Source organism: Trachemys scripta, chromosome 7 (genome assembly GCF_013100865.1).
Source record: "Trachemys scripta elegans isolate TJP31775 chromosome 7, CAS_Tse_1.0, whole genome shotgun sequence".
NCBI classification, from domain to species: Eukaryota; Metazoa; Chordata; order Testudines; family Emydidae; genus Trachemys; species Trachemys scripta.
Genome location: NC_048304.1, coordinates 91,070,083 through 91,091,345, shown reverse-complemented (window position 1 = coordinate 91,091,345; position 21,263 = coordinate 91,070,083). Strand labels below are relative to the sequence as shown.

The window sequence follows — 21,263 nt, the reverse complement described above, 5'->3', positions numbered from 1 at the left end:
CACGAGGTTACTACATGGGGAGTTGTGAGCTGTCAGCTCACACCCCAAGCCCCGCTTTGCCTCCAGCATTTAACATGGTGTTAAATATATTAAAAAGTGTTTTTAATTTATAAGGGGGGTCGCACTCAGAGACTTGCTATGTGAAAGGGATCACCAGTACAAAAGTTTGAGAATAACTGCCCTAAGCAATGTCTGATGGCTTGGGAAGGATTTGGCTAATAAAGCACTAGTCTCTGTAACTGACCCAGACCACAGGGACATGTTCTCAAAGATTTAGGCACATCATTTCTTCTACCTGAAGGACTAATGGCTTCCACCTGCTCCCAAGGGAGCTGAGATTGTATTAGAATAGTTCATATTTGTCTTGCATCTGTTTTAAACAGGTTCTTTGTGGTACTATTTCAATAAAATATATTCTTTAGTTTTTGCACCCAGTGTTAATCAGTATAATATGTGTCTGTGTTTTAGGAACTGTATAATTTAGCTTCCCAGGAGGTAACAGGACCTCTCCATTCAGCTCACCAGTGGGTGAACATGACTGATGTTACTGTCCAGCTCAATGCCACCCATACAGTAAGTATTGGGAATTTTCTGCCTGCAGATAGAGAATCCTCATTAGAATGTTCCAGGTAGAATTGTTGTGGTTTTACATCGGGAGTTGATATACTGTATATAATCTAACTTTAAAATATTTTTATTAAGGGTAAAACATGTAAACCAGCCTTGGGCTACAGCTTTGCAGCAGGTACTATCGATGGAGTGGGATTCTTCAATTTCACACAAGGTAAGCAGAAGAACAGAGTCTGCAGACCTTGTTCACTGAGGTTTATTGTTTATGTGGCAATAATGCCCTCAGTCTTGTTCATGGAACTGTGCAAACATAGGAAGACACAGTCCCTGCCTCAAATAGCTTACAGTCTTAAAAACACAGACAAAGAGTGGGTGATAGGGATACAGTGTATAAGGAAAATGGCGAAGGTCAGAATTGGAACATGTCTTTTTACTTCCTCATTCATTCTTTATTTACAAATCTATCAGTAATTGCCTCCCTACCTAACTATCGTTAAGCTTTTATTTGATATTTTTAAAATCTCCCTTTATTTGCTCCCTCTTGCCATTAGTTCTTGATCCAGTGAGGAGGACAGTCCTTTCTATTTCTATAATTCATGGTCACTACCCACATACTATGGTCACAGCCATGTTCGAAATACTGATTGGTTAGAGCTGGAATTTTTAAAAACAACCTATGGGAGTTAGGTGTCCAAAATCCCATTTTAAGATGAATGAATTCAAATCTCCTAAACTCCCCTGAAAATCCCAGCCTAGATACATTGATACTTTTAGGAAATGTAGTTGAGGAATTAGACTTTGTCAAATATACACAGAAAAACTGAAGAAATTGTATTAAAAGAGGTTTCTACTTACAGGTTCACTAGAAGAGCAGCCATTCTGGGAAACTATTCATAACCAGCTGCTTGGAGAGCCATCCAATGAAACAAAAGAGTGCCACAAACCTAAGCCAATCCTTTTAAATACCGGAGAGGTAGAGTGTGTTGGTGTATATCACTATGAGCACAGCTAGCGCTTAACTATCTTGGATTTTCCTGCCAAGAGAAAGGATATCCAAGGATTCCAGCCATAATTAAACTAATGATGCAGAAGTAAAGGCAGCGAATGGTCGTATGACACTAATATTTTAAAGGGAATCTTTAAAAGACATGAAAAGGAACATAAATATATGCTTATCAATACTCTGAAAAAGCAGTAAAAGATACAGGGTACTTATTACAAAAGAAGCGCATTTTCCCATACATTCTTATTGTAGAACTTAAAAAAGGGGGAAAGATATGCATGCTTCATAATGAAGGAAAAATGTCTTTGTGATAAAATACAGTGCAGAAAATGTTCGAGAATGTTTGTCCTTATATAAAAATTACTACTGTGATGTTAGAAAGGTCAGTTAGATCTTTGGTTACCTGCCAAAATATATAATTTCATGGTAGAAGAGTTTTAGACTTGTGGAAATGTCTGATGAGAAATTTTGGACTAAAAGAGCAATGATATTAGAATTTCAAACCTTGTGGCTTGGCTAGTATGTCAAAGTTCTGGAATCCTTAATTATATAAATGTATTTATACATTTGTGGCTCCACAAAAAAAAAAAAAAAAGGTTAGAAAATAACAAAATGGGATTTGTTCTGGAAAAAATGTAATCTGGAAAATTCAATCTAAAGAGAGTCCATCTATATTGTAATGACGAGGAAGTAGTCTTAGAGAGTGGGGGGTGAAAACAATGTAAAAATTGTGAGTGAACATCATATTAAAGAAAGGGAAAAATTTCAAATGTGCCTGAGTGAAATACAATCTTTAATCCCATTTTCAAAAGAGACTTAGACATCTTACTGAAAGCCAATGGGATTTAGGCTCCTAAATCAGTTGGAGGCTTTTGAAAATTTTACTCATGAGCTTGAAATATGATTTTTTTTTAAACAATGGCTTTTTGAGCTTCCAGCTTCTAGGCATCATGTTGTTTTCACCAGAGCTGTCATTGCTCCTTTCTCTATGGTGTTGTTAGACTGCACCAGGAATGTTTCATACAGTTCTGGGCACCTCATTACCAGAAAGATATTAACAAAGTGTTTAAATCCATAGAGGTATTGACCCATGGAGCAAAACGTAAAAGAACTAACTCCAGTATAGACCAGCCAAATGCCAACGGAGGAGTTATATGATCACTGCCTACAAGTATCTGAAAGAGAGAGGAATTATTTAAAGTAGGTCAAGTAGGTAAATCAGAAGTAATGAGATGAAGTTAAACAGAGGAAAATTTGGAATCAAATCATTCTTAATGGTGACATCTATGAGACTGTGGAATAATGTCTCAGGAGAAGGGAATGAAAACCCATTGCTACAGTCACTTAGAACGGAACAGAACGAAGCATTTAAGAACACAGGATAAAGAACATGGGCATTTGGACAGACCCGATAATACAATAGGTTTCTTCCATTCCTAATTGATATGATTCTGGTTGAATGATTTAATGCATGGGTAGTACAGAAGATAAAGTGAGACAAAGCATTCATTTTCTATAGCCAATGTAAATTTCTTACAAAAATAAATGTTTGCATCACTATTCTTATGAATATGGAAAGAACAAAACAAGATTGTATCTCATTGGCCTTATTAAAAAAATGTAACACTATATTCTTTTTATTTTTTTCCCAAGATTTCATTGCCTTATCCATGGCACCCTGAAATAGTTGATGTTCAGCTTTTTACCATTGGGTCCCTCTCAATAGTTGCTTTTCCAGGAGAGCTGACGTATGTACTATATTACTCTGATTTTGTTTAACAAAGCAGACAGTTTTTATATCTAAACTACTGTACTCACAGTACTTATGTGTGCATATTTTTTATGGAAGGGATATAAAGCCAGAAACTACCTTATCACTGGTACAATGAGATATGCAGCCACTGTATGGCAATGTCCATTCTAATGTTCTAATGCAGGTGCATTTGTGTGCGTGTGCAGTCTTTAGTTGAATACATGAGGATTCCCTCTTCCCTATTTTTAGACCAGCAGTTACTGTTCTATAGTTGAGGTTGAAACTAGCTTCCCATTCTTATAGCTGAGCAACCTTTTTGACAGTACCATTTTCCATCAGAAAATGCAGTTTCAATTCAATGGACAAAATTAGGAAAATGCTAGACCTCAGCCAGGGCCTGCATGATGCCACATATCGCTGATAAATTATTTATAGTCTCCTTTCCACTTTTCCACATAGTGAGGGTGATTTCTGAATGCCAAACTGTTGTAAAGGGAAAGGTTCTTTTATTGGCTCTAAATATACAGATAATTCAGATGAGATTCAGCTGAGCATCCAGGTTTTGGGAGACTTGTGTGATCCAAACCTTTCCTATGGATGCTCGTCCATCAGTGGTTCCAACTCACCTTGCACTTCAGTATATCACACATTCTCTACATTACTGGAGTTTAACATTACTATCTTAATACCTCACAGGACAATGTCAGGACGGAGACTACGGGAAGCTATTAAAAATGTAAGTTACTGGCTAAAAACTTGAAGAGAGCTTTTCTAGACAGCAGAGTTTATGGAACCTTTATTTTCTTGAGTCTGTCATCTTTCTCTTGCCTCCTACTGATATTGTTCCTTGGGGTGTAGCTGGAAGGTGAAATTTCCTACTTGAGTAGACCTACCATCTCAAGCTATGATTGAGCCAGTGTGCAAAAAGTAGAAATGTAGCTGCAGCAGCATGAGTGGCAGGATTGCCTGAGTACGTACCTAGAGTTTCAGATGAGATTGTACTCAGGGTGGCTGGCCCCTCCTGTCACTAGCAAGGTGGTAGCTACTTTTCTGTTTTTAGCATGCTAGATCCCATTGAACTAGTGCAGGTGTGTCTTCTAAGGCTGGAGCTTACACCTCCAGCTCCAGTGTAGAAATACACTTGGTCTCACATATTATGAAGGTTTTTTGTTTTTTTTAAAAGCTAGTTGTGTATCTGATACCTATCTATCAATCAGCATACCTCACCTCCCAATGTGGCAATAAATAAGGCCACCCAAACAAACATGGGTGAAATCCTGGCCCCATTGAAATTAATGGGAATTTTGCAATTCACTTCAGTGGAACCAAAATTTCACCCATTAACTCTACCAGTGTGGTGCCACCATGAGAATGATTAGAAACACTGTGACAATCATAACATTATCCATCATACTGAATATTATTTATTATTTTGATTCATCTTATTAATGACCAACATGCAATGGATATAATTGTATATTTAATATTTATTAAAGTAATTATGTATTTGTACCCATCTTTCTTAGGAATTTGAATCCCACGGGACCCAGGGAATGAATGTCGTAATTGCAGGCTTATGCAATGTTTATACCCATTACATTACTACTTATGAAGAATACCAGGTAAACAAAATAGCTCTAATATAGATCAAAGATGTTTACAGGCCATTTTTACGATGCATTTTTACTTTTCAGTGATAATTCACGGGAGTTTAGATGCCTGTGGAATAATTTTTCTTTTTCACAGAGAAATGAAAACAGCAGCAACAACAAAATCTCTGGAAGAAATACTGAGATCTTTTAATCTCTCTTGTAGGTTCAACGATATGAGGCAGCATCCACCATTTATGGGCCACACACTCTCTCTGCTTATATTCAGTTGTTCAGAGGACTGGCCAAGGCTGTTGCTACGGTAATAAAAGATCATTTGAATCCAGTGCACACTTTCATATTTATATATGCTTTAGAAGTGAGGTTTACATAATTTTTCCATCCTATTATTTTAAATGCCATGATCCTGATTCTCTGTTCTGATCTAACCAGGGATGGCTCTAGGCACCAGTGCTCCAAGCATGTGCTTGGGGTGGCACTTTCCAAAGGGTGGCACTCCGCCCCGCCCCCTTTTTTTTTTGCTTGGGGCGGCAAAAAGCCGGGAGCCGGCCCTGGCCAGAGCCCTGCCGCTGGAGAGCCAGAGCATTGTCCTCTGGAGCTGAGCCTGGGCTGCGGGGGTGAGAGGGGCTCCCTGAGTGTGTGAGGAGCCTGGGAGGGAGGGAAGCGGGGCCCGGCATACAGGGAGGGAGGAGAGGTCCTGCTGCCGCCACTGCTGCCGCCACCACTGCTGCTCTGAGTCTCCCCAGGGCAGCGCGGCATTTCCTCGCCCGAGTGGGCTGTGCAGGGTGCCACCGGGCTGTGCAGGGGGCATGGATCCCGGCTCGCGTGCTGATGGGGTGAGTTGCTGGGCAGCTCGAGCTGCTGGGGGCTGCCCCTGCCTGCCCCCAGACCCAGCCAGCCGTGCACCTCCCCCACCTCAGTCCCGCGCTGCTTGCCCCGGGCCCCCACAGCACCAGGGGTGGGGAGAGGCAGAGCCCAGCTCCGAGCAGGGCAGCGGGGGATACTGCCCTGCCGGGGGACCCCTGCGGCTCAGGCACCTGGGGGTCAGTGTCTGTCCTCTTGGCTCTGCCTGCACAGGGCTGGGGAAGCAGCTGTCAGCATCTGCCCCTCTCAGCCCTTGCAGCCTCTTCACTTGTACCTCCCCCCATCGCTCCTTTGCTGCACCCCTTCCCCTTGTACTCTCCCTTCACTCACACCTCTCCCCTTGTACCCTCCCCCAGCCCTCTCCTCCCCCTTCCCCTGCACCTCTTCTCCCGCAACCCTGCTGATATCCCCTCTCCTCCACGTGTACATCACACCCCGCTTCTCTGCCAGTGTAGAGCCCCCAATCACCCCCAGACCCGCTCCTCTGCCTGAACCCTCTTTACTACCTTGCCTTTCTGGGTACAAGGTTTGAGGGTTAGTCCCTATGCCTTCCATGTGCATTTGGAGCACTAAAGATGGGGTTGTGAGGGATGGGGAGGGGCAGGCGAGATTTATACTAAAGTGAAATAAAAATAGGAGAAACGGTTTGATCCCCACTGCAAGTGTAAACGGGGATTGCTGTGGTGAACGAGGAGGTCACGTTTTGGGGGGGGAGCCCAGGGCTGGAGCGGCAGGGGGTGCAGGTGGGGGAGGGCACTAGTGTGTGTGTGTGTGGGGGGGGTAGAGCCCAGGGCTGGGGTGGGGGGCAGCCAAAATTTATTTTGCTTAGGGTGGCAAAAAACCTAGAGCCAGCCCTGGATCTAACTGCCTGTATTGCTCTGGCAGTGCAAAATCACTAGAAACCAGCCTAATCAGCTCCATGGGAATTTCCCTTCAGTAAACAGAATCTGCAGCTGGTACAGAAGCAGCACCGTAGCTCTGTGTGTCCCAAATCCTGGCCCTGCCATGAGGGTGATGTCATTGTAGCTGGAAAAGTCTCTGCACTCTGACAATTCCTGGCTGCTAAAACAACCCTGTTGATCTGTGGACAGCTGCATGTACCTTAGATCAGCCCTTAAGCTGTTGCAGCTTTTGCTTGGGGCTTTTGCTTGGTGTAAAGTCATATGGAGATAAAATCAAAGAATGAAGTGGTGCTGAAAGTAGCATATAAACAAGAGCCCTCTCACTGTACTTTTTTTTGGTGACTTTCTTATTCTTGGCATTACAGCCAATTATACTCACTGTAGTTAATAAAAAGGCACATTTGGCTTATTGGATTTTGTGAAATACAACAGCACCTGTATATGACGTTTTGTCACAATTGTTTTACAGTAGAATTGACAAACAATATTTCTGCTTATTAAATAATTGTTCTTTTTTCTAGAATACAGTTCAGGATTTGCCAAATGGTCCAGAGCCACCATTCTTCAACATAATCAACATGACTTTGTTACCTGTTGTTCTTCCTGATGTTGCACCAGTCAGTAAAACATTTGGGGATGTGTTACAGGAAGTACAACCACTGTACAGAGTGGTAAGACTATCTGGGGAAATATCATTTATTAACTACTAGTCTGAATACTTGTCAGATTCTTAACCATATTCTTAATTAGTGTGGGGTTTCTATAAAGATATAGGGCCAAATTCTGCTTTAGACTACACTGATGTTAATAAAAATTTACATCAGGATCTATAAGAGCAGAATCCGACCCATGATATCTAGACTAAGTAATCTTTTGAAGGCTGGTTGTGATAGCAACTCAGCTTACCTTTGCGTGAGTTGCAAGAAAAAGTGAAACTGAAATAAAATTATAATAAAACAAATGAGATCTAAATAGGTATTCTGATGTTTATATAGCTGACATGAATTTCCAAACGTTCCTTTTCTTCCTTATTCTTTATAGCAATAAATCAAACATGCCCCTTGAATATGAAATTCGCATATGAATGAATTACTGAGTAAAGAAGGTGCTTCTGAGAAATGGATAACCACTTCAGTGTTTTTATGTTAAGGTTATTTGTCCTTATTTTAGAACAACAACATAGATATAGATATTCTATCCACCAGTGTTTGTATACTGAATGTAGTTAAAATCAGGGAATAAAAAAAAAGAGCCCTTGACATCTCTCCATGAAGGAGAATCTTTTTATTTCTATACATAAAATGAGGATTCACTGTGAAGTAACCATTGTTGTGTTATAATGTTTTGAAGCGGAAACCTGGTTGTCCTTTGATATACTTGCTTTGGAATCTGAATGAGATAAAAATGTCATAAGGATTAATTATTTTAAATACTTGACAAGATTAGATTACAAGATATTCAGAACAAGGGCAGTGTCGTCTTATCTGTACACTCTTGGTGCAATAAAAGCAGGTAGAAGGTGGGAAGCAGCTACAATGTAGTACTTTAACCTTAAAATCCCACCATCCTGCCTTTATTTTTTTAAATACAGGAACTTAATGACACATAATGGAATTCATCCAGCAGACAGGAGAGGTGGAATGTTAAGGCACTGTACATAGTGGAATTCATGATAAAAACTCTCCAATCCAATAGCAACTATTAAAATAATACAGATGTTAATAAAGATGTCTTAAATAATTGATTTTATTCTATAACATATAGTCCACTCTCAAAATAAATTCTAAAATAAATTTCCTCAGGGAGAAGTTGCTGAAGCAACTTTTGTAGGTGCGAACCCCAGGAATTCTGCTCAGAACACTGTAAGTATAATTAAATGATGTTAGATTTTTCTATTCTTTCACAGTGGCTAATGTTTAATTATTGTTCTGCTTGCTTACATGGAGGACTTTGAGATGCACCTTTCTAAAGAAAGATAAGGAGAAGAGAGAGAGAGTAAAACAAGAGAAATAGAGGGAAATTAGAAAAAGAGCAAATGGTATGGAGATAGAATAGGTCAGACATGAAAAGAAGCAGAGATGTTAGGCCTGATCTACACCAGAAAATTAGGTCGGCATAACTATGTCCCTCAGGGGTGTAGAAAATCCACACTTTTGATTGTTGTCATAAAGCCAGCCTAAGACCCTGTGTAGACAGCGTTAGGTTGACAGAAGAATTCTTGCATCTTCCTCTCGGGGAGGTGGATCACCTACAATGAGGAGAGAGCCCCTCTCTTTGGCGCAGGTAGTGTCTTCACTGAAGTGCTACGGCAGCGCAGCTATAGTAGCACAGCTGTGCAGCTGTAGTGTTTTAAGTGTAAACACATCTTTACAAACACACACACACACACACACACACAATGCTCAGAGAAGAAAATATTATTTGAGTTCTATTATTTTATTTTATTTATTTCAGTGGCTAGTTGAATTAGTTGTAAACTGCAGGGAAGAGTCACTGAAATTTATAAGTTTATAAACAATGATTCTTGCATATTATACTAAAACTATCACACTATTACACTAGGCTGAATACTGCACATTAAAATAATACATCCCAGATAAACCTTTCGTTTAGAATGTTTATAAATCACAACCAATGATATAGGTAAAGTCTTCTAAATATAATTTTCTAAACTTCCTGTAGCTAAACACTCATTGAAGGTCCCCATTGGTTCATATAAAACCACGTTCACCCTGTTTGTACTTACGTGAGTTACTGACTTCAGCATATTCTTTGGGGCCTTACATTACCAGAAGCCCTTTGATTGTAAAGTTCCAGCCTGGAAGTTTGTTCGGTTGTTAAGGGGATTTTGAGCACTGAATAGGAAAACTGCACAAAGAGTTCAGTCCTAGCTAATTCATGACCTCTTCATACCATGTGAGTCAAAATTGCACATATGAGCAATGCAGAAACCTTTTCTCTACATTCTGGTGCAATTTAATGCAAGTCCAAGCTTTCATTCTCAGAATCGAAGTTCATACTGTTACGTTTTTTTAAACATTTTTAAAAATAGAGAACAGACGTGTCATATTGGTTATTTTTATTGGAAATTCATTAAATGCCATATACACCTCTACCCCGATATAACACAACCCGATATAACATGAATTCAGATATAATGCGGTAAAGCAGTGCTCTGTGGGGGTGGGGCTGCGCGCTCTGGCAGATCAAAGCAAGTTCTATATAACGCGGTTTCACCTATAACGTGGTAAGATTTTTTGGCTCCCGAGGACAGCGTTATATCGGGGTAGAGGTGTATTTTGCAGTCTTCTTGCAACTAATGTGTCCTTTATTATACCGTACATTGTATGTACAGCTTAGTCTTGTTATGTTTTGCCAATAAAAAGTTAAAACAAAGAAAAAACCCTGTTCTTCAATTTTAAGTTAAGCACTAGAAAGCTTCCATGATTGGTCATTCAGTATCTGACTAGTTATATTAATTTTATTCCAGACACTCAAAACCTTCCTTACAGTTGAGAAATATGATAACATTTCAGGAAATTGGCATGTAATGTATAATGATGCCTCATGGGATACCAGGTGAGTAACTCTCCCAGGACTGATTCTGTTTCATAAATTTCACTGAGTATTAAGGAGTCAGTGAGCTGCTTATAAAAACCCCAGGGACCAGGTTCTGGCACTCTTTTGCATTTTCCTCAAACAGGTGTACACCAACACTGCAAGAGTGTTAATTGCACACACGCATTCTGACTAGCCACTGTCTCATGCACAGTACCACAGTGTAGTTTACGCCTATCCTTGTAGAAAAGAGTAACCTGCACACTCTATGGATACTTGAGCTATGGCTGGGTTGGTAAAATGCTCAGATCACAGCCCCCAGACCTGCCTTTGAACGTCAGCAGAAGGTCTGTGAAGCAGCCTTCTTTTTAGGTTGGAATGTGGGGGGCAGAATCAGAGTTGGAATCATTCTGCCTTGCGATTCCCCTTCTGGATGTGACTTTCCTTTAATGTACATAAACAGGAGGAAGATTTTAAAATTTAAAAGCTGTATAACCATGATGAATTACCCACAATTACTATCAATAATATTGTGGAATGTAAGATAAATGAATAATTACTGTAAAAACAATGGCTAGAACTAGCTCCTTCTGCAGAATACATTCATTGTTTTAATAATTTTTAATTAAATACTGCATTTTGCACTATAATACTTTTAAAGTAACTTATATTGACTTAAAAGGTTGCCTCAAGCTTAGAGTCATTGAGATGCAAGATGTCGGTTCACTAGAAAGTCAAAAATCTTTGGTCTCTGCACAGGACTTGGTTTAGGGGTGACTTTATGCAGATTTTGTAGTTCCCATATTCTGGGGCTGCCTGCCTAGAGACCAGTTGGCCCCTGGCATAAATTAGAGCAACCTCCGGGCTGCTTTAACTATATGAGGATGCTGTTCCAGCAACTGAGCATAGCTGAATCACAAAGACTTTGGCCATATTACCTCTCCTCTGGCAATCGTCTCTGCACCGGGTGATGCAAAATGGAGGGAGTTGCAGAGTGTTGCTACGCCAGCTTTCTGCCACATTCGAGAGTCATTGAATTCCCAGCAGTGGGATCCACAAACTTTGCAGTCTTTTGTATCCAGGGAAGTGATGCAAGCATGCTATAACATGATCAACAGTTAGGCCCAAGGAGTCTTGAGATCTGGCTACAAAACTTTAGGGCTATTGATATTGTGAGTTTCTGACTGAGATATACCCTCACATTCCTCGGCCCCTGTGCATTACAGAATAGTAACACCCTGTACAGAGTTAGGCAGTGGAGATCACTTTTGGGGTTACCATGTCCTTTTCCATAGTGGCAATGTAACAAAAGCCAGCTCTGCTTAAGCCAGAGCTTTCATTTCTTTGAATACTGTGATCTGTATGGCAACGTCTATTGTACATGATGTCAGTGACACTTGGCACAGGCTGAGTTGAAAATAAATATTTAAAATGGCATTTTAAAAGAATCCGCCTCTAGAAATGAATTTGTGGTTTTGTACAACCTTATGCAGAGCTCTCATCGACACAGCATTGAGAATGTACAACTAAATCTTATTTCATCTTAAGGAAAATCTTGGTGTGAACCAACTTGACAAAACCCATTTTTGTTAAAACATTCTTATTACATTTTCTAAACAATTTGTATTTAATGTATGAAAATTCCATGAAGATAGTACTATCTGGCTCTCACACTGAGCTTTTCATCCATAGAGCTCATAGTGGTTTGCAAAGGCAGGTAAATATCATTATACCCATTTTACAGCTGGAGAAGTGACTTGCCCAAGACCCAAAGAGGTCAGTGGCAGAGCTAGGGCTAGAACCCACATCTCCCAATTCCTAGTCCAATGCCCCGTTCACTAGTCCACATTGCCTAATAGTTGGATATTAAAAGGAGGATATAAAAGGTTTCCACCAACACTGTTATTTTTGGGAAAAGTATTTAGTGGCTCTGATGTATGTCCCCAACGTGGAGAAGTTTCATTTAAAAAAAAAAAAAAAAGGGCAGTAGAAATCAAATGTGTGGTAGGACCCCCAGCCTTATGGGGATTGCATGTATCAGGAAGAAAAGATAGTGTGGCTTTTTAGCACTATAATCAGTATAGCTAATAATGTTAAGATACATACAAAGAACACAAAGGAGTTGTTTGTCAGATCCTTGTTCAAAGAAGTTATTGCCTAATCTGATTAAAAACTGATGACTTATTTACCTCAGTCTCCTAAATATCAGCAAAAGAATGGATCCCAAAGAGGTCCATTTCAGGATCCTGTGATGTTGGAGATATTCCAATAGAAACACCTTACACTTCAAAAGGAGAGAGACAATGTTCCCAGTATAACAGATTTACATCAGTAGATTCTGTTTCTCTTGAATTTATGATGGCTTCTTCCTGGTAGTGCATAATTTTCTCTGCCTGAGTGCAACCAATTGCTTTCTGAATCTGATCTGATACCCAAAGGACAATGATATAAATCCAATGTTTCCTGAGACAACTTCTGACACACTTTAGTAGCATACGTAACAGCACTAAGCTTGGAGTTTTAGGAGATGGAAATCATGCCTGTGTTTCTGGAATACAGACTGACATTCCCCTTTTCTACCAGAGGTTATTCTGGCCTTTTCCAGTGGATCTATGTATTTTGGGGGTTGCAGGGGTCGTGTTGCTCTCTTATGTTGGCACAGTATATTAGGATCCCCATTTCTGTAAATTTTCCTCCTAATATAACCTACTCAGATAAAGGTAGTGTTGTGTTTCATTACTTGTAAGTATTATGTGTAGTATGTCTATGCTTAATAGACAGCCTAATAATAATTCCAGAAAGAAAGTAAGGCTACAAACAAGGAATTTCTCCTTTTTTTTGAGTAACAAAATTTAAAACATTTAATAAAATTTCTATGAAAATTACCACAAACTTGGGAGAGAAACTTCAATAACATACTCACTGTTACAATATTGAAAAGACTGGGTACTATTACACCCTTATTTTTGTGAGTGCACAAATAAACACAATAGGTAAAGAGGTAAGACACTGTAAAACATTGTGAACTCCATGTATATTTAAGGGAAGCATTTTCCAGTTACAGTATTCCAGAATAATGGTCCTACTTAATCACACATGCTGACAGAGAGCACACATCTCTGAGAGCCACACCATTTAGGATTTAGGACACCAGATCACTGGGTAGATGTTTATTATTGTTCTTTATTGGTAGCACTGAGGATCCCAGGATCCCATTGTGTTAGGTTCTGTTCAAAACTGAACAAAAACATGGTTCCCACTCCAAAGAGATTTCAATCTAAGTACAAAACAAGACACAACAGATGTTGACAGTCTCAACAGACAGGACAAGAAGGGAATGAATATGAATCTATTTTATGATCCTGAGAGGTGTTTCCCATTGGGGCTAGCTGGAAAAAAACAATTCTGTTTCACAAAAAAATTTAGAGGTTTTGAAATTTGTTTTTATTCTGACGTAGAACGAAAATGAGACCTTTCAATAAAATTTGTGAAAAAGCATTGGTGTGTGTGTGTGGGTGTGTGTGTGTGTGTGTGTGTGTGTGGGTGTGTGAAATAGCTAATAGTGTGGTGGTTAAGGCTCTCACCTCGGATGTGGGAAACCTGCCTGATTTAGAGCAGAGCCTTAAACCTGGGTCTCCCACACCTCCAGTGAGTGCCCTCACCACTGGGCTATTCTGGGGTCTCACTCTCACATCAGAAATTCCATCTTACAAAACTTTCCCAACAATTTTTTTGTCAAAATAGATACATAAAACATTGTGACAGAAACAAGTATTGTCAGCATTTTTGGACTAGCTCTGTTCCCCGTAGGACATGCATCTCTGCTGAGTCACATTGGTGAGGGCAGTGGGAGGAAGTTTGTGCAGTTGTCTGATGTATACAGCACATGCTCTATGGTTAAAAAAATATCAGTCTAAGGCAATTCAGTTTCCTGACCCCATTTTTAGCAATAAATATGAGGAACGGGATGTGTGATTCTGCCACAGGTCTGGGACTCACATTATTTAGGTTCAATTTCCAGCTTTTTCACAGATTTTGCCTGACCTTTCACAATTTTCTTGCTCTATCTGTGCCTCAGTTCCTCTTCTGTTAAATGGGAATAATATTTTCTTATCTAATGGGGAAGTTGTGAGGGTAAATTCATTAATATTTAATAACCATGATAATGATATTGTGAGGTGCTCATTTAATACATTATGGGAGCCACATAATTACCTAGACAAATATTTTTTATCTATAGAAATAACCACTTATTTGTCATTTAGTGTTCCCTGGTGTATTTCATTGCTGTGCATTGTGTTATTAACAAAGCAACAAAAATAAAACAAAGTAATTAAAAAATCACAGAAATAAAATCCTCTTGGGACAAATTGAACCGGAGGGATTATTTAGCGTCTATGTCACTTAACTTGTAGTAAAAGTTCTTTCTGTTCCATAATGATTTGGCATTCAGATGTGTTTAATTCAGCCAATTAGATATCTTGGCTGGACTATTGCAATACACATTAATGTGGATTATATTTTTTAACCTGTCGTTTATTATTTTTCCATTAGATTTTACTGGACCAAAGGATTTCTTGGTCGCAGCAAGGCCAAAGTAGAATGGCATATTCCAAGTTCTACGGAACCAGGGCTCTACAGAATACAATACTTTGGGCACTACAAGGTTCAACCAATTCTGAAGCCAGTTCAGTTTTATGCATTCAATGGCACCTCTTCAGTATTTCAAGTTGTAAAATTGTAGCTACTTTTTCATTGGGAAAAAAAAGTTGCTTCATAGGAATTGTGTATATGGTGCTGATTTTATATAAATATATCATTTGGAATTGTTGTTAGAGTACCAATAATTCAATCTAGTTCTTGTTCTTTGGAATGATTTGATCTACTTGATCTTCCGTCTTTCTTGGCTGATCTGATATATTTCCATTCTGGTTGCTCATGTCCAGCCCTGTTATTGTTGCAGTCAACTCCCACTCGAATAAATGATTCATCATCTTTTTAAAGTCATCGATTGCACTTGAATTTTCATTCCTTATTAAACTGTAGCACTCAGAAAGAGTTGTTTCCTAATGGCTATTTCAGACAATCCAGTCCATATAATACTGTTACGATCTGGATGAAACCTTGTTGTGACAATAGTTAGTCCCCCACTTGAACAGAATGGGCAGAATCTTTCCCAGCCTCAGTATCGACAGTTATATTTTCAGATTTGAGGGGTGGCCATGCTGACATCCTTTCCCCAAGCTGTAAGCACTGACTGTCTTGCTTTTTGTTCCTTCCCCTCTCTTGTGTGTTTTCCCTTCCTCCCACTACCCATCTAGTCATAATACCCCCAGTGGAACCCCTTCCCATGTGGTGGTAGTTTCTGGGTGGATTCTATTAGACCTCGTTTTAGGTGTTGTCCCTTGAGTGTTTATTAAACTATCTTAAGCGAAGAGTGTGTTCACACATCAGTTTGAATGAGGTTTTAACTCAACCCAGAACAAGATTTATCTCAGCTCATAACCACATATATTGAGAACTTCCAAAGCTCACAGTGCATTGAGAAAAAAAAAAAAAGGCTCTGAACCTAATCCACAAACACATGTTGCAAACAACTGGAAAAGTTAATTTCAAGGAAGACACTGGGGGGAAACATTATTATATACTTCCTCATCAAAGAGGTCTAGGAGATCGACAATTTTATTCTAAATTATTCTGTACCAAACCAGTTGGATTATTTTTTATGGATAAATAGATGCCTTAATTCTCACAGTTGAAACCATTGTAAATCGTGAGTGACTTCATTGAAATAAATGAAATTACATTGGGGTGGAAACCAGTGTAAATAAGATGCGACTCAGACCTAGGGTTTCTATATGCAGTACACTCAACTTGGAAAAGTGTTTTTTTTAATAGCTTTTTACGGAATCCTATTTTAGCAGCCAGCCAATGGTCTAAAGCAGGAAGAAGAGGGTCAACAAACCTAAATAAAATATCATCTACAATAAAACAATTGTATTTTTTTTAAATATCACATTATTTTCCAGAAACGTTGCTACTTGAAAGGTGAATATACCATGTAGTCTCAGCACTGTCATCCACCTGCACCCAGGCTCCCACTGAGGTGACTGGGGGTCTCATTTGGCAAGGAATAGCAGTTTTACCCTATTAGGCTGAACTTGTCAGTTAAGGTGCAGTTCAAAATGAGATGTTTTGAGTAGTCTTTCTGACCAAATCAAAGGAAGCCAGATTATTATTTCTATTCCTTAGTATTGCAGCGGCTCTTAGACTTGGGCCCCCATCAGGGATCAGGGCCTTAATTTGTTAGGTGCTGTACAAACACACAGTACAATGACCACCCATGCCGCAAAGGGCTTACAATAAATACCACACAAATGGTGGGGTGTGTTGTGGGGAGTGTCCATAGTAAAACAAGTATGTTTTTGCACAGAGTATCTGTGTTCACAATGTGGCTCACCACCTGCCTTGCTTTCATCAACTGGCAAGGTTCTGTTGGCATCATAGCCCAAAGGAGCTTTACCGAGAGAGCTGAAAAAGGTGGCAGCTTTACACATTTCTTTGGGGAGTTTATTACATACATTAAGGGCAGTGTGGGATAAAGCCCTGAAGTTCTTGAGGATTAATAGGTCGTTAAAGGCTGGCAATGTTGATGAAGCAAAGCTGATAGTCAGTGACACTATAAGATTACTGATATAATAGGTGGAGTGGGGCTAAGTTTTGTAGGAACCTAAAAAACCCACAAAAACATATTTTTAAGGGGTCAAAAACGAAGAAATGTCAGAGTAGGAAGGAAGATGTGAGTAAATCAACAAGATATTTGGTAACAGCTGACAGGACATCCAGAAGGAGATGTCAGAGAGACAAGTGAGCTGCTGGACTTAAATGGAGGGCAGCATAGACATAGTGATCAAAGCCATGGAAGGGGCTAAAATAATCTATAGAGCGGTTATAGAGACAGAAGAGGAGGGAACCAAGAACAGAGCCCTGTAAAATGTACTGTATGGAGCCAACAAACCAGACACTGAAGGTACAATCAGAAAGGCAGGAAGAGAGCCATGAGGGAATGGAGCTATGAAAGCCAATGGCTGTCAGTATTTCAAGAAATAGGGAGTGCTCAATGGTGTCAAGGACTCTTGAGAAGTCCAGGTACATGAGGAATGAATAGATCATTTAGTAGCAAACTGATACTTGTTTGTTGATTTGGATTTTGTTGTCTTATTTAACAAAAAAGACAAATTACAGATTACATATGTGTATTTAAATTAAGTGTGCTCTGTTTTCCTGTTGCACATTTAGAGCTCCCTTTAGCGTATTATCTAAATAATTCATAATATTTTATACGATATATAGCAAATCCTATACATTTTATATGCAATCTGTGGAAGTCTACAAAGCCTCATTATCCAAATAATTCTGCCCTTCTCAAAAATCAGTGGAAGAGAAGGAATTCATCATTTAAAATCCATCTTCAAGTAGGTGTCAGACACTTCTACCTTCACATGAGTACAAATAAATCTTAATTTTAAACATTTTTAATCCATTTAAATTTTCACAGTTGCACAAAATTATAAGTTAAGCATTTTTAATTTTTTTCATTGATTTAAATTTTTACAGTTCTGGGAAATTATGTGGGGGAGGTCAGACAGTAGTTGTTTAATGGCAGTGAATGTTGAGATTCAAAAAGTTAAAGCTTTATAACCATGAAAACACAAATTCTCAACATCACCGGTCAAGATATACAAAGCAAATCCCTTTAAATGAAACGCTAATAAGTTCCCAAGCAGCATTTTTCTTACTTTGCCTACGTGTAAGTTTCAACTATTATTGAGGGAAATATTTTTTGTTGGTTTGTGTGTGTACAGTGAAATAGATGTTTACTGATATTACCGATAATTAAGGCTGCGAGTTTGTCGTGGAAGTCACGGATTCCGTGACTTTCCATGACCTCCGTGACTTCTGAAGCGACTGGTGTGGCTGGCCCGAAGGCCACCTGAACAGCTCAGGCAGCCATATCGATTGCTGCTCGGGCAGTCTCGGACCACTGTGCCCCTTCCCCAGCAGCAGCAGGAGTTTGGGTGGGGGGCTCAGGCTTTGGGTGGGATGCGGTAGGGGGTGAGAGCTCTGGGTGGTGCTTACTTTGGGAGGGGGGCTCCCCAGAAGCAGGGACATCCCGCAGCTCCTAGGCGGAGGTGCGGCCAGGGGGCTCTGCGCGCTGCCTCTGCCTGCAGGCACTGCTCCTGCAGCTCCCATTGACTGTGGTTCCCAGCCAATGGGAGCTGCAGATCCGGTGCTTGGGGCAGAGGTAGCATGCAGAACTGTGTGGCCTCTCCTCTGCCTAGGAACTGAGGGATGTTGCTGCTTCCGGGGAGGCACAGAGCTGGGTAGGGAGCCTGGCGGCCCTGCCAACACCATCCCCAGCACCCGTGGGAGTCCCGGGCCATGCACGACCATCCGTCACCACCTCCAGCACCAACAGGGGTCCCGGGCTGCTCCTCCCTCCCCTCAAGGACCCACAGTACCCTCCATGCTCATTCAATCATTGGTCTCTGGGTATGTCTATATTGCAGTCACAGGATGTGACAGAAATTTGAGTAGACATACCCAATCTAGAATCATAGAAAGAGCAGGTTAAGGACTATTTAGAAAAGCTGGACATGCACAAGTCCATGGGGCCGGTTCTAATGAATCAGGGGGTGCTGAGGGTGTTGGCTGATGTGATTGCAGAGCCATTGGCCATTATCTTTGAAAACTTTTGGTGATCGGGGGAGGTCCTGAATGATTGGAAAAAGGCAAATATAGTGTCCATATTTAAAAACGGGAAGATGGAGAATCCGGGGAACTACAGATGGGTCATCCTCACCTCTGTCCCCAGAAAAATCATGGAGCAGGTCCTCAAGGAATCCATTTTGAAGCACTTGGAGGAAAGGAAGGTGATCAGGAACAGTCAACATGGATTCACCAAGGGCAATCATGCCTGACCAACCTGATTGCCTTCTATGACGAGATAACTGGCTCTGTGGATATAGGGAAAGCGGTGGACATGATATATCTTGACTTTAGCAAAGCTTTTAATACAGTCTCCCACAGAATTCTTGCCAGCAAGTTAAAGAAGTATGGATTGGATGAATGGACTATAAGGTGGATCGAGAGCTGGCTAGATTGTCAGGCTCAATGGGTAGTGATCAATGCTCAATGTCTAGTTGGCAGCCGGTAGCAAGCAAAGTGCCCCAGGGGTCAGTCCCGTGGGCCGGTTTTGTTCAACACCTTCATTCATGATCTGGATGATGGGATGGAATGCACCCTCAGCAAGTTCGCGGATGACACTAAGCTCGGGGAGAGGAAGATATGCTGGAAGGTAGGGATAGGGTCCAGAGTGACCTAGACAAATTGGAGGATTGGGCCAAAAGAAATCTGATAAGGTTCAACAAGGACAAGTGCAGAGTCCTGCATTTAGGACTGAAGAATCCCATGCACTGCTATAGGCTGAGGACTGACTGGCTAAGCGGCAGTTCTGCAGAACAGGACCTGGGGATTACAGTGGACAAGAAGCTGGATATGAGTCAACAGTGTGACCCTGTAGCCAAGAAGGCTAACGGCATATTGGGCTGCTTTCGTAGGAGCATTGCCAGCAGATTGAGGGAAGTGATTATTCTCCTCTGTTCGGCACTGGTGAGGCCACATGGAGTATTACGTCCAGTTTTGGGCCCCCCACTACAGAAAGGATGTGGACAAATTGGAAAGAGTCCAGTGGAGGGCAATTAGGGGGCTAGGGTACATGACTTACGAGGAGAGACCGAGGGAACTGGTCCTATTTAGTTTGCAGAAGAGAAAAGTGAAGGGGTATTTTATTGTGTCAGGTATCAGGGGGTAGCCATGTTAGTCTGCATCTACAAAAACAACAAGGAGTCTGGTGGATGTAATCCACCCTGAGTGAATCAGCCCTGACAACACTGGTTCTCCACTTGCGAAGTAACACCCTGCTCTCCATGTGTCAGTATATAATGCCTGCATCTGTAACTTTCACTCTATTCATCTGAAGAAGTGAGGTTTTTACTCATGAAAGCTTATGACCAAATAAATCTGTTAGTCTTTAAGGTGCCACCAGACTCCTTGTTGTTTTGGGGAATTTTATTGCAACCTTCAACTACATGAAAGGGGGTTCCAAAGAGGATTGAGCTAGGCTCTTCTCAGTGGTGAAAGATGACCAAACAAGGAGCAATGGTCTCAAGTTGCAGTGGGGGAGGTCTAGGTTGGATATTAGGAAAAACTATTTCACTAGGAGGGTGGTGAAGCACTGGAATGGGTTACTTAGGGAGGTGGTGGAATCTCCATCCTTAGGGGTTTTTAAGGCCCACCCTGGATGGGATGATTTAGTTGGGGTTTGACCTGCTCTGAGCAGGGTGTTGGACTAGATGACCTCCTGAGGTCTCTTCCAACCCTAATCTTCTATGATTCTATGATTAAGTTTACTTGGTCCTACCTCAGCAGAGGGGCCTGGATTTGGTGACTTCTTGAGGTTCCTTCCAGCCCTACATGTCTATGATTCTATGACCAGCATTCATGTGTAAGCTATAGATCTACAGAGTTTGAAGGTTCAGAGGGATTGAACTCTAGTTCCTCTTGTAGGCAAAAAGAGGACAAGCTAGCTCTGGCAGGCTTAATTGACATATTATAATGTCACCCCAGTGCATTTTTGCCTCTCGTTTGTTTTATTTTGCCTGGGTTGGAGTTTGGTTGTGTTCTGTTTAGGAAACCATATTAAATGGTTATGTATATGTGTTTCTGTAAGGGGAGAATTGTGGGAGGCATGCGCTGGTGATAAGTGGGTCACCCTGGCTAAAGGTGGAAACTCTGGAAACAGCCCCAAACCCAAGGAGACCAAGAGAGATGTTGGATTTTGTCTCAAATACCAGGGGGTAGGACTTTGTTTGGGGTTGTGCAGTGCTCTGAATTTCCCACCTGGAGATTTGGAACCCTATGAGGAGCAGCTTCCACAGGAT

General features: G+C 40.8%; 1 protein-coding gene across 3 annotated transcripts in view; it reads left to right on the top strand.

Moving 5' to 3' along the window:
- LOC117880680 (putative neutral ceramidase C) overlaps positions 1 to 15,267 on the top strand; it is a 56,957-nt gene extending 41,690 nt beyond the window's left edge. For all 3 annotated transcript variants that reach the window (XM_034777063.1, XM_034777061.1, XM_034777062.1), the window contains 11 exons: positions 469 to 573; positions 703 to 784; positions 1,428 to 1,543; positions 3,227 to 3,321; positions 4,023 to 4,062; positions 4,853 to 4,948; positions 5,142 to 5,237; positions 7,224 to 7,373; positions 8,505 to 8,564; positions 10,193 to 10,281; positions 14,815 to 15,267. In XM_034777063.1, the coding sequence (XP_034632954.1) occupies positions 469 to 573; positions 703 to 784; positions 1,428 to 1,543; positions 3,227 to 3,321; positions 4,023 to 4,062; positions 4,853 to 4,948; positions 5,142 to 5,237; positions 7,224 to 7,373; positions 8,505 to 8,564; positions 10,193 to 10,281; positions 14,815 to 15,004 (1,119 nt within the window). In that variant the 3' untranslated portion in view covers positions 15,005 to 15,267. The remainder of the gene's footprint in view (positions 1 to 468; positions 574 to 702; positions 785 to 1,427; positions 1,544 to 3,226; positions 3,322 to 4,022; positions 4,063 to 4,852; positions 4,949 to 5,141; positions 5,238 to 7,223; positions 7,374 to 8,504; positions 8,565 to 10,192; positions 10,282 to 14,814) is intronic.
- The last annotated feature ends 5,996 nt before the right edge of the window (positions 15,268 to 21,263 follow it).